Source organism: Bombina bombina, chromosome 2 (assembly GCF_027579735.1).
Source record: "Bombina bombina isolate aBomBom1 chromosome 2, aBomBom1.pri, whole genome shotgun sequence".
NCBI lineage: Eukaryota > Metazoa > Chordata > Amphibia > Anura > Bombinatoridae > Bombina > Bombina bombina.
The window spans coordinates 985,277,831-985,296,272 of NC_069500.1; the positions used below are offsets into that span (position 1 = coordinate 985,277,831).

General features: G+C 39.9%; 1 protein-coding gene across 1 annotated transcript in view; it reads right to left on the reverse strand.

The window, feature by feature from the left end:
* INTS12 (integrator complex subunit 12) overlaps nt 1-18,442 on the reverse strand; it is a 64,816-nt gene that overhangs the window by 21,010 nt on the left and 25,364 nt on the right. Inside the window, exons 2-4 of the mRNA XM_053700800.1 lie at nt 17,406-17,571; nt 16,291-16,428; nt 14,694-14,881 (exon numbers count right to left, since the gene is read on the reverse strand). Coding sequence (XP_053556775.1) covers nt 14,694-14,881; nt 16,291-16,428; nt 17,406-17,561 — 482 coding nt within the window. The 5' untranslated portion in view covers nt 17,562-17,571. The remainder of the gene's footprint in view (nt 1-14,693; nt 14,882-16,290; nt 16,429-17,405; nt 17,572-18,442) is intronic.

Genomic DNA, 18,442 nt, shown 5'->3' on the forward strand with positions numbered 1-18,442 from the left:
CAAAATGGTAATGCTTGTCTAGGAAAGAGAATCTCAGAAACTGAAAGTGATCTGGATGAATCGGAATATGCAGATATGCATCCTGTAAATCTATTGTGGACATATAATGCCCTTGCTGAACAAAAGGCAGGATAGTCCTTATAGTTACCATTTTGAATGTTGGTATCCTTACATAACGATTCAATATTTTTAAATCCAGAACTGGTCTGAAGGAATTCTCCCTCTTTGGTACAATGAAGAGGTTTGAATAAAACCCCAGTCCCTGTTCCAGAACTGGAACTGGCATAATTACTCCAGCCAACTCTAGATCTGAAACACATTTCAGAAATGCTTGAGCCTTCGCTGGATTTACTGGGACACGGGAAAGAAAAAATCTTTTTGCAGGAGGCCTTATCTTGAAGCCAATTCTGTACCCTTCTGAAACAATGTTCTGAATCCAAAGTTTGTGAATTGAATTGATCCAAATTTCTTTGAAAAATCGTAATCTGCCCCCTACCAGCTGGGCTGGAATGAGGGCCGCACCTTCATGTGGACTTTGGAGCTGGCTTTGGTTTTCTAAAAGGCTTGGATTTATTCCAGACTGGAGATGGTTTCCAAACTGATACCGCTCCTGTGGGTGAAGGATCAGGCTTTTGTTCCTTATTGTGACGAAAGGAACGAAAACGATTATTAGACCTAAATTTACCTTTAGATTTTTTATCCTGTGGTAAAAAAGTTCCTTTCCCTCCAGTAACAGTTGAGATAATAGAATCCAACTGTGAACCAAATAATTTATTACCCTGGAAAGAAAGGGAAAGCAAAGTTGACTTAGAAGACATATCAGCATTCCAAGTTTTAAGCCATAAAGCTCTTCTAGCTAAAATGGCTAGAGACATATACCTGACATCAACCCTAATGATATCAAAGATGGCATCACAAATAAAGTTATTAGCATGTTGAAGAAGATTAACAATGCTATGAGAATTATGATCTGTTACTTGTTGCGCTAAAGCTTCTAACCAAAAAGTTGAAGCTGCAGCAACATCCGCTAAAGATATAGCAGGTCTAAGAAGATTACCTGAACATAAGTAAGCTTTTCTTAGAAAGGATTCAATTTTCCTATCTAAAAGATCCTTAAAGGAAGTACTATCTGCCGTAGGAATAGTAGTACGTTTAGCAAGAGTAGAGATAGCCCCATCAACCTTAGGGATTTTGTCCCAAAACTCTAATCTGCCAGATGGCACAGGATATAATTGCTTAAAACGTTTAGAAGGAGTAAATGAATTACCCAAATTATTCCATTCCCTGGAGATTACTTCAGAAATAGCATCAGGGACAGGAAAAACTTCTGGAATAACTACAGGAGATTTAAAAACCTTATTTAAACGTTTAGATTTAGTATCAAGAGGACAAGAATCCTCTATTTCTAATGCAATTAAAACTTCTTTAAGTAAAGAACGAATAAAATCCATTTTGAATAAATATGAAGATTTATCAGCATCAAGCTCTGAAACAGAATCCTCTGAACCAGAGGAATCATTATCAGAATCAGAATGATGATGTTCATTTAAAAATTCATCTGAAAAATGAGAAGTTTTAAAAGACCTTTCTCTTGTTAAGTGTATCCAGTCCACGGATCATCCATTACTTATGGAATATATTCTCCTTCCCAACAGGAAGTTGCAAGAGTCCACCCACAGCAAAGCTGCTATATAGCTCCTCCCCTAACTGCCATACTCAGTCATTCTCTTGCAAGCCTCAACATAGATAGGAGGTCGTGAGAGTCTGTGGTTTTTTATACTTATACTTTATTCTTCAATCAAAAGTTTGTTATTTTTAAATGGCACCGGAGTGTGCTGTTTATCTCAGGCAGTATTTGGAAGAAGAATCTGCCTGCGTTTTTCTATGATCTTAGCAGACGTAACTAAGATCCATTTGCTGTTCTCACACATTCTGAGGAGTGAGGTACTTCAGAGGGGGAATGGCGTGCAGGTTTTCCTGCAGATAAGGTATGTGCAGTAAAATATTTTTCTAGGAATGGAATTGACTAAGAAAATACTGCTGATACCGAAGTAATGTAAGTAAAGCCTTAAATGCAGCGATAGCGACTGGTATCAGGCTTATTAATAGAGATACATACTCTTATAAAAATGTGTTTTAAAACGTTTGCTGGCATGTTTAATCGTTTTTTAACGTACATTGGTGATAACACTGTAATGTTGGTATAGCCTTAAATGCAGTAAAAGCGACTGGTATCAGGCTTATTAATAGAGATACATACTCTTGTAAAAATGTGTTTTAAAACGTTTGCTGGCATGTTTAATCGTTTTTTAACATATGTTTGGTGATAAAACTTATTGGGGCCTAAGTTTTTTCCACATGGCTGGCTTAAATTTTGCATAGAAACAGTTAACTGAAGCTTCCCACTGTTGTAATATGAGTGGGAAGGGCCTAATTTAGCGCTTTTTTGCGCAGTTAAAATTACAAAATGAATCATCCAGATTCCCTCAGCAGTCCCATGAATACTACAGGACATTTTTAAAGGGCTAAAAAGACTTCCAAAATCGTTTATAGGGAAGGTAATCCACAGCTCTGCTGTGGCAGTTTGTTGTGTCTGTTTTTAAAAACGTCTGTCATTTTTTTGATCTGTTTTTTGCATTAAGGGGTTAATCATCCATTTGCAAGTGGGTGCAATGCTCTGTTACCTTATTACATGTACTGTAAAAATTTCGTTTGTTTTACTGCCTTTTTTCACTGTTTTTCAAATTTTGACAAAATTTGTTTCTCTTAAAGGCACAGTAACGTTTTATATATTTGCTTGTTAACTTGATTTAAAGTGTTTTCCAAGCTTACTAGTCTCATTATTAGTCTGTTCTAACATGTCTGACATAGAGGAAGCTCTGTGTTCATTATGTTTTAAAGCCATGGTGGAACCCCATCTTAGAATGTGTACCAGATGTACTGATTTCATGTTAAACAATAAAGATCATTTGTTGTCTTTAAAAACATTATCACCAGAGGATTCTGTCGTGGGGGTAGTTATGCCGACTAACTCTCCCCACGTGTCAGACCTTTTGACTCCCGCTTTAGGGACTCACGCTCAAATGGCGCCAAGTACATCAAGGGCACCCATAGCGTTTATTTTACCAGGGGATTCTGTCGAGGGGAAAGTTATGCCGACTAACTCTCCCCACGTGTCAGACCCTTCGACTCCCGCTTCAGGGACTCACGCTCAAATGGCGCCAAGTACATCAAGGGCGTCCATAGCGTTTATTTTACAAGACATGGCAAAGGTGGTGAATAATACTCTGGCAGCAGTATTAGTCAGACTACCTGAAATTAAAGGAAAGCAGATAGCTCTGGGGGTAGATACAGAGCATACAGACGCTTTAAGAACCATGTATGATACTACCTCACAATATGCTTAGTCTGTGGGTGATTTTTTTTTTGACTCAGGGAAGATGATTTAACCTGATTCTGATATTTCTACATTTAAAATTTATGCTTGAGAACCTCCACTTGTTGCTCAGGGAGGCTTTGGCTGCCCTGAATGAATGTGTACAATCGCAGGGCCAGAGAAATTGTGTAGACTGGATAAATAATATGCAGTGCCGGTGTGTACTGATGTTTTTCCAATACCTAAAGAGGTTTATTAAATTTTTTTTAATAAGGAATGGGATAGACCAGGTGTGCCGTTCTCTTCCCCTCCTATTTTTTAGAAGAATGTTTTCTAATAGTTACGACCACACGGGACTTCTGGCAGACAGTTCCTAAGGTGGAGAGAGGAGTTTCTACTCTAGCTAGGCGTACCACTACCTCTGGCGAGGACAGTTGTGCTTTTTAGATCCAATGGATAAAAAATGTTTATTCAACAGGGTTTTATCCTGTAGCCCCTTGCATACATTGCTTCTGTCACTGCTGCTGCGGCGTTCTGGGTTGAGTCTCTTGATGAGGCTTTACAGTTAGCGACTCCATTGGATGAATATATTTGACAAGCTTATGCTAGCCAATTCCTTTGTTTTCTGATGCCTTTGTTCATTTGACTAGACTAACGGCTAAGAATTCTGTTTTTTACTATACTGGCGCGCAGAGCGCTATGGCTTATATCATGGTCAGCTGTCGTGACTTTAATAAATAAGCTACTTAACTTCCCTTCAAGGGGCAGACCCTATTCGGGCCTGGTTTGAAGGAGATTATTGCTTATATCACTGGAGGAAAAGGTCATGCTCTTCCTCAGGATAGGTCCAAATCAAGGGCCAAGAAAGGTCTAATTTTCGTGCCTTTTAAAACTTCAGGGCAGGTGTGGCATCCACTTCCTCTAAGGCAAAACAAGAGGGAATTTTTGCTCAGTCCAAGGCGGTCTGGAGACAATCGGACCTGGAACAAAGATAAGCAGGCCAAGGAGCCTGCTGCTGCCTCTAAGGCAGCATGAAGGAACGGACCCCTATCCGGTAACGGATCCTATAGGGGGCAGATTTTCATTCTTCGCCCAGGCGTGGGCAAGAGATGCCCAGGATCCCTAGGCATTGGAATTTATATCCCAGAGATATCTTCTGGATTTTCAAAGATTCCCCCCAAAAAAAGGGGAGATTTCGCCTTTCCAATTATCTGCAAACCAGATAAAGAAGGAGGCATTCTTACATTGTGTACGAGATCCATCCAGTTCCAAGAGAGGAACAGGGACAGAGTTTTTACTCAAATCTGTTTGTGGTTCCCAAGGAAAGGGAACCTTCAGACCTATTTTGGATCTAAAGATCTTAAACAAATTCCTCAGAATTCCGTCTTTTAAGATGGAAACTATTCGTACCATCTTAACTATGATCCAGGAGAGTCAATAGAGGACTACAATGGATTTGAAGGATGTTTATCCTCACATTGTGATGCATAAAGATCACCATCGTTTTTCAGGTTTGCCTTTCTAGACAGGCATTACCAGTTTGTAGCTCTTTCCGTTGGGATATCTACAGCCCCAAGAATCTTTATGGAGGTTCTGGGGTCACTTTGGCGGTCCTTAGGCCGCGGGGCATAGAAGTGGCCCCTTATTTAGACGACATCCTGATACAGGCGTCAAACATCCAAATTGCCAAGTCTCATACGGACGTAGTACTGGCATTTCTGAGATCACATGGGTGGAAAGTGAACAAGGAAAGAGTTCTCTATCCCCAATCTCAAGGGTTTCCCTCTTAGGGACTCTGATAGATTCTGTAGAAATGAAAATTTACCTGACGGAGTCCAGGTTGTCAAAGTTTCTAAATTTCTGCCGTGTTTTTCATTCCATCCGCGCCCTTCGGTGGCTCAGTACATGAATGAAATCGGCTTAATGGTAGCGGCAAGGGACATAGTACCGTTTGCACGTCTACATTTCAGACCGCTGCAACTATGCATGCTCAGTCAGAGGAACGGGGATTACACAGGTTTGTCCCCCTGTTAAACCTGGACCAAGAGACCAGAGATTCTCTGGTGACTATGTCGGGTCCATCTGTCCAAGTGTATGACCTTCCGCAGGTCAGATGGGACAATTGTTACAATAGATGCCAGCCTTTTAGGTTGGGATGCAGTCTGGAACTCCCTGAAGGCTCAGGGATAGTGGACTTAGGAGGAGACCCTCATTCTAATAAATATTCTGGAACTGGGAGTGATATTCCATGCTCTTCAGACTTGGCCTCAGTTAGCAACTCTGAGGTACATCATATTCAGTCGGACAATATACACGACTGTGGTTTACATCAGCCATCAAGGGGGAACAGAAGTTCCCTAGCGATGTTAGAAGTCTTACAATAATTCACTGGACAGAGACTCACTCTTGTCTATCAGCTATCCATATCCCAGGTGTTGAGAACTGGGAGGTGGTTTTTCTAAGTCGTCAGACTTTTCTTCCGGGGGAGTGGGATTTCCTCCGGAGGTCAAGACCAAGCAGGAGAGGGCTTTGGTGTTTTTGTCAGCGCCTGCTTAGCCACGCAGGACCTGGTATGCAGATCTGGTGGACATGTCATCCTTTCCATCACGGTCTCTGCTTCTGAGACAGGTCCCTCTACCTCAGGGTCCTTTCAACCATCTAAATAGAATCAATCTGAGATGGACTGCCTGGAGACTGAACGCTTGATGTCATCAAAGCATGGCTTCTCCGAGTCAGTCATTGATACCTTAATACAGACATGAAAGCCTGTCTCTAGGAAAATTGAACATAGATATGGTGTAAATATCTGATTGTTATGAATCCAAGGGTTACTCATGGAGTAACGTCTGGATTCCCAGGATATTATCTTTTCTCCAAGATGTTTTGGAGAAAAGGGTTGTCAGCTAATTCCTTAAAAGGGACAGATTTTTACTCTGTCTATTTTTTTGCACAAGCGTCTGGCAGGTATTCTAGACGTTCAGGCATTTGGTCAGGCTTTGGTTAGATCCAAGCCTGTGTTTAAAACTGTTGCTCCACCATGGAGCTTAAACCTGGTTCTTAAGGTTCTTCAAGAAGTTCCGTTTGAACCTTTTTTGTTCCATAGATATCAATCTTTATCTTGGAAAGTTCCTTTTGGGTAGCTATTTCCTCGACTCGTAGAGTCTCCAAGTTATCTGTGTTACAATGTGATTCTCCTTATCTGGTCCTTCGTACGGATAAGGTAGTCCTGCGTACCAACCTGGGTTTTTTCCTAAGGTGGTATCTAACAAGAACATCACTCAAGAGATAGTTGTTCCATGCTTGTATCCTAATCCTTCCTCAAAGAAGGAACGTCTATTACACAATATTGGACGTGGTTTGTGCTTTAAAGTTTTACTTACAAGCTACTACAGTTTTCATCAAACGTTCACCTTGTTTGTTGTCTATTCTGGACAGAGGAGAGGTCAAAAGACTTCGGCAGCCTCTCTGTCTTTTTGGTTAAAAAGCATAATTCATTTAGCTTATGAGACTGCTGGACAGCAGCCTCCTGAAGGAATTACAGCTCATTCTACTAGAGCTGTGGTTTTCACTTGGGCCTTTTTTAAATGTGGCTTCTGTTGAACAGATTTACAAGACGGAGTCTTGGTCTGCGCTTCATACTTTTTCAAATTTAACAAATTTGATACCTTGCTTCTTCGGAGGCTATTTTTGGGAGAAAGGGTTTCTTACAGGCAGTGGTAACTTCCGTTTAAGTACCTGCCTTGTCCCTCCCATCATCCGTGTACTTTAGCTTTGGTATTGGTATTCCATAAGTAATGGATGATCCGTGGACTGGATACACTTAACAAGAGAAAACATAATTTATGCTTACCTGATAAATGTATTTCTCTTGTAGTGTATCCAGTCCACGGCCCGCCCTGTCACTTTAAGGCAGGTAATTTTTTCATTTGAACTACAGTCACCACTGCACCCTATGGTTTTTCCTTTCTCTGCATGTTTTCGGTCGAATGACTGAATATGGCAGTTAGGGGAGGAGCTATATAGCAGCTTTGCTGTGGGTGGACTCTTGCAACTTCCTGTTGGGAAGGAGAATATATTCCATAAGTAATGGATGATCCGTGGACTGGATACACTACAAGAGAAATAAATTTATCAGGTAAGCATAAATTATGTTTTCACGTTTACTAGAAGGAGGAATAACAGACATAGCCTTCTTAATGGATTTAGAAACAAAATCTCTTATGTTAACAGGAACACTCTGAGTATTAGATGTTGATGGAACAACAACAGGTAATGTAACATTACTAAGGGAAATATTATCTGCATTAACAAGTTTGTCATGACATTCATTACAAACAACAGCTGGAGGAACAGATACCACAAGTTTACAGCAAATACACTTAACTTTGGTAGATCCAGCACTAGGCAGCGATTTTCCAGAAGTATCTTCTGACTCAGGGTCAATCTGGGACATCTTGCAATATGTAATAGAAAAAACAACATATAAAGCAAAATTGATCAAATTCCTTAAATGACAGTTTCAGGAATGGGAAAAAATGCCAGTGAACAAGCTTCTAGCAACCAGAAGCAATAAACAATGAGACTTAAATAATGTGGAGACAATAGTGACGCCCATATTTTTTAGCGCCAAAAAAGACGCCCACATTATTTGGCGCCTAAATGCTTTTGGCGCCAAAAATGACGCCACATCCGGAACGCCGACACTTTTGGCGCAAAAAAACATCAAAAATCACGCAACTTCCGGCGACACGTATGACGCCGGAAACAAAGAAAATTTTTGCGCCAAAAAAGTCAGCGCCAAGAATGACGCAATAAAATTAAGCATTTTCAGCCCCCGCGAGCCTAACAGCCCACAGGGAAAAAGTCAAATTTTAAGGTAAGAAAAAAAATTGATTTATTCATATGCATTATCCCAAATATGAAACTGACTGTCTGAAATAAGGAACGTTGAACATCCTGAATCAAGGCAAATAAATGTTTGAACACATATTTAGAACTTTATATAAAAGTGCCCAACCATAGCTTAGAGTGTCACAGAAAATAAGACTTACTTACCCCAGGACACTCATCTACATGTAGTAGAAAGCCAAACCAGTACTGAAACGAGAATCAGTAGAGGTAATGGTATATATAAGAGTATATCGTCGATCTGAAAAGGGAGGTAAGAGATGAATCTCTACGACCGAAAACAGAGAACCTATGAAATAGACCCCGTAGAAGGAGATCATTGAATTCAAATAGGCAATACTCTCTTCACATCCCTCTGACATTCACTGCACGCTGAGAGGAAAACCGGGCTCCAACCTGCTGCGGAGCGCATATCAACGTAGAATCTAGCACAAACTTACTTCACCACCTCCATAGGAGGCAAAGTTTGTAAAACTGATTTGTGGGTGTGGTGAGGGGTGTATTTATAGGCATTTTGAGGTTTGGGAAACTTTGCCCCTCCTGGTAGGAATGTATATCCCATACGTCACTAGCTCATGGACTCTTGCTAATTACATGAAAGAAATGTTTCTTTGCACTTCCCCTGAGAAAAGGAAAACAGACCAAGCCGCAGATAACGTAGAGAATATCTGGGCTAAATTCGGTATGCAAAACACTCCTCTTGGAGATCGAGAGGAACCGCAGGACACTTTATGTGACGCCATTAAGGCTTGGGACATAAAGGAGAAAAAAACTGTTGCATAGTCAAAAACAGTATCATCCTAAGAGACATGAGCTCACCTAATAGACATGCAGCACAATTATGACAAGCAAAAAAATGCTGCAGGGCATTACAGTCGTATTTATTATATTTCTATAATCGAGGAGAGAGAATGAGACATATCAGGAGAAAACTATATTAATGCATGGAAAAAATGAAAACAAACCTATAATTAAAAGAATATTACCCCTAACATAAGGAGCCAAAACTACATGAGGGAGCACTAAGCAAGGCTTAAAATATTAGAGATTGAACGACATCTGCAAAATCTATAATGCCTTTAGACTGTCACCCAATTATATTAGTATCGTGTCACTCAGCACACTGAAGCTACTTTCAGCTCCGTAGAATGACACATACACACCACTACGGCAACAGAGAAAACAAAAAGAGGACGCGTCACAAGCCCTGTTCAGAACATTGCTCTGTACTGAAGCAAATGGCGCTTATCCGCCATATTGAGGGAATATGAGGGCGGGAGCAATCATAGCCCACAGAAAGAGCTCGCAACCAAAAACAGAATTTATGCTTACCTGATAAATTACTTTCTCCAACGGTGTGTCCGGTCCACGGCGTCATCCTTACTTGTGGGATATTCTCTTCCCCAACAGGAAATGGCAAAGAGCCCAGCAAAGCTGGTCACATGATCCCTCCTAGGCTCCGCCTACCCCAGTCATTCGACCGACGTAAAGGAGGAATATGCATAGGAGAAATCATATGATACCGTGGTGACTGTAGTTAGAGAAAATAATTCATCAGACCTGATCAAAAAACCAGGGCGGGCCATGGACCGGACACACCGTTGGAGAAAGTAATTTATCAGGTAAGCATAAATTCTGTTTTCTCCAACATAGGTGTGTCCGGTCCACGGCGTCATCCTTACTTGTGGGAACCAATACCAAAGCTTTAGGACACGGATGAAGGGAGGGAGCAAATCAGGTCACCTAGATGGAAGGCACCACGGCTTGCAAAACCTTTCTCCCAAAAATAGCCTCAGAAGAAGCAAAAGTATCAAATTTGTAAAATTTGGTAAAAGTGTGCAGTGAAGACCAAGTCGCTGCCTTACATATCTGATCAACAGAAGCCTCGTTCTTGAAGGCCCATGTGGAAGCCACAGCCCTAGTGGAGTGAGCTGTGATTCTTTCAGGAGGCTGCCGTCCGGCAGTCTCATAAGCCAATCGGATGATGCTTTTAAGCCAAAAAGAGAGAGAGGTAGATGTTGGTTTTTGACCTCTCCTTTTACCAGAATAAACGACAAACAAAGAAGATGTTTGTCTGAAATCCTTTGTAGCCTCTAAATAGAATTTTAGAGCACGAACTACATCCAAATTGTGTAACAAACGTTCCTTCTTTGAAACTGGATTCGGACACAAAGAAGGCACAACTATCTCCTGGTTAATGTTTTTGTTTGAAACAACTTTCGGAAGAAAACCAGGTTTAGTACGCAAAACCACCTTATCTGCATGGAACACCAGATAAGGAGGAGAACACTGCAGAGCAGATAACTCTGAAACTCTTCTAGCAGAAGAAATTGCAACCAAAAACAAAACTTTCCAAGATAGTAACTTAATATCTACGGAATGTAAGGGTTCAAACGGAACCCCTTGAAGAACTGAAAGAACTAAATTGAGACTCCAAGGAGGAGTCAAAGGTTTGTAAACAGGCTTGATTCTAACCAGAGCCTGAACAAAAGCTTGAACATCTGGCACAGCCGCCAGCTTTTTGTGAAGTAAAACAGATAAAGCAGAAATCTGTCCCTTCAAAGAACTTGCAGATAAACCTTTCTCCAAACCCTCTTGTAGAAAGGATAGAATCTTAGGAATTTTTATCATGTTCCATGGGAATCCTTTAGATTCACACCAACAGATATATTTTTTCCATATTTTATGGTAAATTTTCCTAGTTACAGGCTTTCTAGCCTGAATAAGAGTATCAATGACAGAATCTGAAAACCCACGCTTTGATAAAATCATTCAATCTCCAAGCAGTCAGTTGGAGTGAAGCCAGATTCGGATGTTCGAATGGACCTTGAACAAGAAGGTCCTGTCTCAAAGGTAGCTTCCATGGTGGAGCCGATGACATATTCACCAGGTCTGCATACCAAGTTCTGCGTGGCCACGCAGGAGCTATCAAGATCACCGAAGCCCTCTCCTGATTGATCCTGGCTACCAGCCTGGGAATGAGAGGAAACGGTGGGAATACATAAGCTAGGTTGAAGGTCCAAGGTGCTACTAGTGCATCTACTAGAGTCGCCTTGGGATCCCTGGATCTGGACCCGTAGCAAGGAACCTTGAAGTTCTGACGAGACGCCATCAGATCCATGTCTGGAATGCCCCATAATTGAGTTATTTGGGCAAAGATTTCCGGATGGAGTTCCCACTCCCCCGGATGGAAAGTCTGACGACTCAGAAAATCTGCTTCCCAATTTTCCACTCCTGGGATGTGGATTGCAGACAAGTGGCAGGAGTGATTCTCCGCCCATTGAATTATTTTGGTCACTTCTTCCATCGCCAGGGAACTCCTTGTTCCGCACCGATGGTTGATATATGCAACAGTCGTCATGTTGTCTGATTGAAACCTTATGAATTTGGCCTTTGCTAGTTGAGGCCAAGCTTTGAGAGCATTGAATATCGCTCTCAGTTCCAGAATGTTTATCGGGAGAAGAGATTCTTCCCGAGACCATAGACCCTGAGCTTTCAGGGGTTCCCAGACCGCGCCCCAGCCCACCAGACTGGCGTCGGTCGTGACAATGACCCACTCTGGTCTGCGGAAGCTCATTCCCTGTGACAGGTTGTCCAGGGTCAGCCACCAACGGAGTGAATCTCTGGTTCTCTGATCTACTTGGATCGTCGGAGACAAGTCTGTATAATCCCCATTCCACTGTCTGAGCATGCACAGTTGTAATGGTCTTAGATGAATTCGCGCAAAAGGAACTATGTCCAGTGCCGCAACCATCAAACCTATTACTTCCATGCACTGCGCTATGGAAGGAAGAAGAACAGAATGAAGTACTTGACAAGAGCTTAGAAGTTTTGATTTTCTGGCCTCTGTCAGAAAAATCTTCATTTCTAAGGAATCTATTATTGTTCCCAAGAAGGGAACTCTTCCATTAAATATGCTTATAAAGTAATCGTTTTAGCCCAGAAAAATGTCTACCAGTCTTTAAAGCCCTTGTGAAGCCCTTTATTCTTATACTAAACTAAGAAAATGGCTTACCGGTTCCCATAGGGAAAATGACAGCCTTCCAGCATTACAAAGTCTTGTTAGAAATGTGTCATACCTCAAGCAGCAAAGTCTGCCCACTGTTTCCCCCAACTGAAGTTACTTCATCTCAACAGTCCTGTGTGGAAACAGCCATCGATTTTAGTAACGGTTGCTAAAATCATCTTCCTCTTACAAACAGAAATCTTCATCTCTTTTCTGTTTCAGAGTAAATAGTACATACCAGCACTATTTTAAAATAACAAACTCTTGATTGAAGGATAAAAACTACATTTAAACACCAAAAAACTCTTAACCATCTCCGTGGAGATGTTGCCTGTGCAACGGCAAAGAGAATGACTGGGGTAGGCGGAGCCTAGGAGGGATCATGTGACCAGCTTTGCTGGGCTCTTTGCCATTTCCTGTTGGGGAAGAGAATATCCCACAAGTAAGGATGACGCCGTGGACCGGACACACCTATGTTGGAGAAATTAACTGCGCGTCTCACACTGTCAGCAACACTCTCTAAATAATAAAAACATATGCCTATCTTATGAAAGTTGTTAATAAAAAAGCATAACGAACTGTCAGAACCTCTAGGACTCTGCTGTATAAACTAGAAGTCTGTTCAGACATTGAAAAGCATCCGTGCTGAATCAGTTATTAGAATTTTAGAGGAACAAGCATAGTCACATAAAAATAATAATGAGCTCAAATATAAAAACAATAAGTCAGGGAAACTTCCAAAAAGTATTAACCCCTCGTCTCCCAAGTCACAATAAGTGCCTGCTTCCTGCCTATGATATCCTGCCTCAGGATATATACATGTCCCCGAATAATGCAGTAGAAAACCTTTCAAAAGTGCATGTCCCCCAAACATAGAAGGCCAAGCACTTACCTGCAGCTCACCTGCAGTGAGGACAGCTCACCCAGCTTGAGAGGATGCCGCTCCTTACAGATACCTGTAAAACAAAGAAAGACAGGCTTTCTATACCAGGGCAGCAACATGTTAGGAAAAAGCAGCAAAGCCCACTTTACACTGCTTTAAAGCCACCACTGCCCTACTGAAAACACTAATGTGGAGTACAGCTATACCCAATTTGTGATGAAAGATCAGAGCAATCCTACTCTGAATTCAAAATAAAAAAAATCTTGATAGAAGAATCTTAATCAGGACACCTAATTACTTATCACCTCCTCCTTGCACTAGAGGCAAAGAGAATGACTGGGGGTTGTGGGAAGGGAAGTGATACTTAACAGCTCTGCTGTGGTGCTCTTTGCCTCCTCCTGCTGGCCAGGAGTGATATTCCCAATAGTAATTCATGATGATCTGTGGACTCACCGTGTCATTAGAAAGAAATATGTATTTAACCCCTTGCGCCCAGCATACTGTGTTGACTTAGTATCTACATCCAACAAGGAGGTGAATGCTGCAGCCCCGGCTGTCAGCTTTGACTCCAGCTGGGGGCAGAAGGCATCTGCCCTCATATGGTAAGGGAGCACTGATCGTGTCTGTGTCACTCTCTAAAACGATCATCGTTGGTGCCGAGTGGGAGCAAAGGATGGAGGTGGGTGGATCAACTAAGCTGTTGTAATTGATTGAAGGATACAAGGATAGAAGAAAGTCTAGTATATGTAAAGACACCCTCCAGGGTTTCTCTAAAGACATTCTCACTATAAGAGTGAACCGGTGACCTTTTGGCCTCCATCTCCACCTGGTGTATTTTTTTTATTATACAGCCTAAATAAAATATGAAAGCATGGACAAAAAAAACCCATAAGTGTCATGGCAAGTAAAAAAACAAACCATGTAATGTATGTTCCTGTATATCATAATTTGGGGGTTATTTCATATGTAATATACACTTTAACCTTGAAATGTTGCACACAAAGAAAGTAATCCAAAACAGATAAACACTTCTGCTCAGCACAGAAAGCCACCTGTAAATGCAGAATAGCTTCAACATGCAGGCACTTACCTACATGTGCAATGATTGACAACATCATTAGTTGCAAAATGCAAACTTGACCAAAATCAAAATGAATTAAATAATCCTGGAACTTATTTAAATCAAGCTTTGCAGATATGACTTGTAACTGTATGTATATGAGTATGTTGCTAGGGAACAGTTTAGGGCTAAAGTCCACCTAACCTGGACAACAGAATGTATAGCCAGTCTTTGTTAGTGAATGTTACTAGGGTAATCAAAGATAATTAATTATAAAATATTTCTAGAATAAAGAAATTCAAATAATTCAATGATACACAGTTTCCCATAAAGATAATTACTGCTTGGAGTCTTGAATATCATAAAACTTACTCTATAATTTAACTGAATTAACCTACTTCATGGTTAAATATACAAACTATGGTAATCATAAAACACGGGACAGATCCTTAGCACCCACCGACAAACAACACAGGCCAATCCCATTTCCATTGCAAAATCATCAGCACTGGTTTCATCAAAACTGGAGAGATCGGGTATGGATAAATCTTTACTGGTTTGTACTGTGATTGGAGAGGAGTGAGCTTCAGGCTTTTCCAGTCGAGGCTTTTTAGGAATGTCCACGGGGTCTATAATCTCTACTTTCATCTGTTATAAAAAGACAAAAAGGAAGAACATAACTTATAACCATGCTGTAATACTACAATTAATTCTGCTATAACTGTGGCTGGCTGCAACAGATATGATGTGCATGAAAATTCCTGGCCAATGGGAGACTACAGATTGAAAAACTACAAATTTATTTCAGACAATTTGCAATCATTTACCTCAAAATACATAAAATCATATGCACTACAATAGAAAAAAATATTCGGGAATCAAAATAACTTGGAAAACGGTGAATGTGAAAATAGGTGATATTTTGTGAAAAACTATTTAGTTTGTTTGGAGTTTGTTTTTTTTATACTTTTTGCTATGATAGATGAGTTTGGCCAGGGTTAGCACATTCATACATTATCAAATACTCATACTTATTTTCAGCATAAATTGCAAATTGGAAAAAAAAAGATACGCTATCTTCTAAATATACAATTATTTGCTATTGAACAATATAGGTATAAAAACCTTGCTAATTTGGGAAGGTGAACTGATGCTAAATGTGGAACAATACAATGTGAGTTTAAAATATTTAGGAAATAATGACTGGTGTGCTGCCAATAACCATGTAACTCATAGAAAATGACAACATTTATTTATCTTTTCTTGGATTTAATATGGTGGAGTTTTCCTTTATTATGGTAGTTTTGCAAAATAAAAAAAATTATTTTCTAAAAATGCTTGCTGTGCTGAAAAAAAAAGTATGATTTGTGTGTAATTTAAGTGTAAATGTAATAAGTGTCAATTAAAGTGAATGTAAACTTGGGCATACTCCCTCAAGTCATAGGATAGGATTTAAAAAAATGAATGGGACTTTCATTCATCAAATTTGTAGTCTATACTGATCTTCTTAGATTTTTACCTTTTAATGATAAAACGATAAGCACCGTTCCTCTGCCCGCCATATTGATCAATTGATTCACAGATGACAAATCTGCAATCGTCTAATCGTTGTCGTCCCCCACCGGGTCGTGACATTTGTGCAAAGGGGCTGAACGCGTGGGGGGGGGGGGGGGGGGGGGGGGGGACAGAGACGACGATTAGTGGATTGCAGATTTGTCACCTGTCAATCAATTGATCAATATGGCGGACGGGGGAACGGCGCTTATCGTTATATCATTCGAAGGTAGAAATCTAAGAAGATCAGTATAGACTAAAAATTTGATGAATGAAGGTCTCATTAATTTTTTAATTCCTATCCTATGACTTGTGCGAGTATGCTCAAGTTTACATTCACTTTAAGGGATTTATAATTGGTAGTGCTACAGCAATGGTCATAAACAGGCCAGAATTTGAAAACTTAATTTTGAAGAGAAGGCTTGTCTATAGTCCTCATGGACTTAGTTTAGAGACAACATTGATGTTAATTGACAGCTTCATCTTGCACACTGGGTACCTACCTTATCTGCAGTTCTTTTCTCTGCCTCTTTCTTTACTTTCTCTGGTGGAAGAGGTTTGCTGAGAATGCTGCTTACAGGAGTGCTGCTGCTAGACTTTACTTCGGCCTTTGGTTTTGATGCTTTAGGCAGCTCAATATCCTTAAAACCCAAATTAATTTCATTATAATAGATGAGCAAGACACAAAAGAAAGGCACATGGTTAATTTATAATAATTGCTGAGATCTAAACCTTATGCATCATAATGCTACAGCAGGAGCAAAGCCAAGTTAAAGAGTCAGTCAAGTCAATATTAAACTTTCATGATTCAGATAAAGCATGCAATTTTAAACAACTTTCAAATTTACTCTTATCATCAAATTTGCTTTGTTCTATTGGTATTCTTTTTTTATAAGCTAAAGCTAGGTAGGTTCAAACTGATTTCTAAACCGTTGAAGGCCGCCTATTATCTCAGTGCATTTTGGGAGTTTTTCTCATTTAAACACTGCTATGTTCATGTGTGCCATATAGATAACATTGTCTCCCGTGGAGTTATTTATGAGTCAGCACTGATTGGCTAAAATGCAAGTCTGTCAAGAGAACTGAGATACGGGGGCAGTCTGCAGAGGTTTAGATACAAGGTAATCACAGAGGTAAAACGTGTATTAATATAACTGTGTTGGTTGTGCAAAACTGGGGAATGGGTAATAAAGGGATTATCTATCTTTTTAAACAATACATTTTTTAAAGTGGACTATCCCTTTAAAGAGTAATCATAGGTGGGCTCAGGAGACACGTGCATGTCCCGGAGTTCCTATAAGCCTACGTAGATTTACTGTTAAAGGATCTCAAGAGAACAAAGCACATTTGATAATAGAAGTAAATTGGAAAATTGTTTAAAATCAAATGATCTATCTGATTTGTGAAAGTTTTATTTTGACCAATTAACAGAAACATCACAATTGTGACATTACATTACATTAAAATGTCCCTTAAACATCTAGAGGCCAAACTCTCTGGCAAATACTTTATCTGCAAATATTGTACCAAGATTAAAAAATGAATGAGACATTATCATTTTTCATTGCCTCTAGAAAATGTATATATTGTTATTTTTTTTTTACTAAAGTTCACACACCTTCTGAGGAGGCCGATAGCTGATGTCAAGGCCCTTGCAAAGAGATTCATCCAGTAAGGTCTTTAGTTTCTCAGCAGAGTCCTTGCTCTTTGAGTGGAGGTAGCCAAGAGCTTTTAGGAACACTGGGTCCAGCTCAGTATTTATTACAACTGCCATGATTGAACACCTGAAATGACAATAAATTAACCATTAAAGACACTCAATACATTCAATAGTTTAAACTTTCATGATTCAGACAGAGCATGCAATTATAAAAACCTTTCCAATTTATTTCTATTATTAAATTTGCTTTAGCCTCCATTTTAAGATTTTAAAAAAAGCAAGCAAAGGGACAGTAAAGCCAAAATTAAATGTTCATGATTCAGACAGAGCATGCAATTTTAAAAAACTTTTCAATTTACTTCTGTTATCTAATTTACTTTGTTCTTTTGGTATCCTTTCCTGAAACTCATACCTAGCTAGGTTCAGGATCAGTAATACATTACTGGGAGCTAGCTGCTGATTGGTGGCTACAAACCACCATTCCCTCTAAGGTGTGAGCTTGTAGTGTACACAGCTTTTAAAAGTGCAATTTTTTTTAACTACAATTTTTTGGTGGCAATTTTTAAAGCGCTATTTATTGCGGATTGTTTATTAGGCGGGAAATGTTTCTAAGCTGAGAAACTCTGATGCCGACCTTGTGCCTGCACGTCAGTCTGTAGCTAAGTAAGTGACATTCAGACAGCAGAGGATCGGAGCTTCTCAGCAACTAAGGTAAGTAATTTTTTGGCCTTGTTGATGTGCACTGTGTGTATATATATATATATATATATATATATATATATATATATATATACACACACACACATACACACACACACACACACATATATATATTCCAAATAAAGATTGCACTCACAGGCCTTTTTCAAACAATTAAATCTTAATGTAAAGTTACGTTACATTAAAAAGTGATTTTATTGTTTGAAAAAGGCCTGTGAGTGCAATCTTTCTTTGGAATATAGCACTGTATCATTGCACCCAGGCAGGATGCCTTC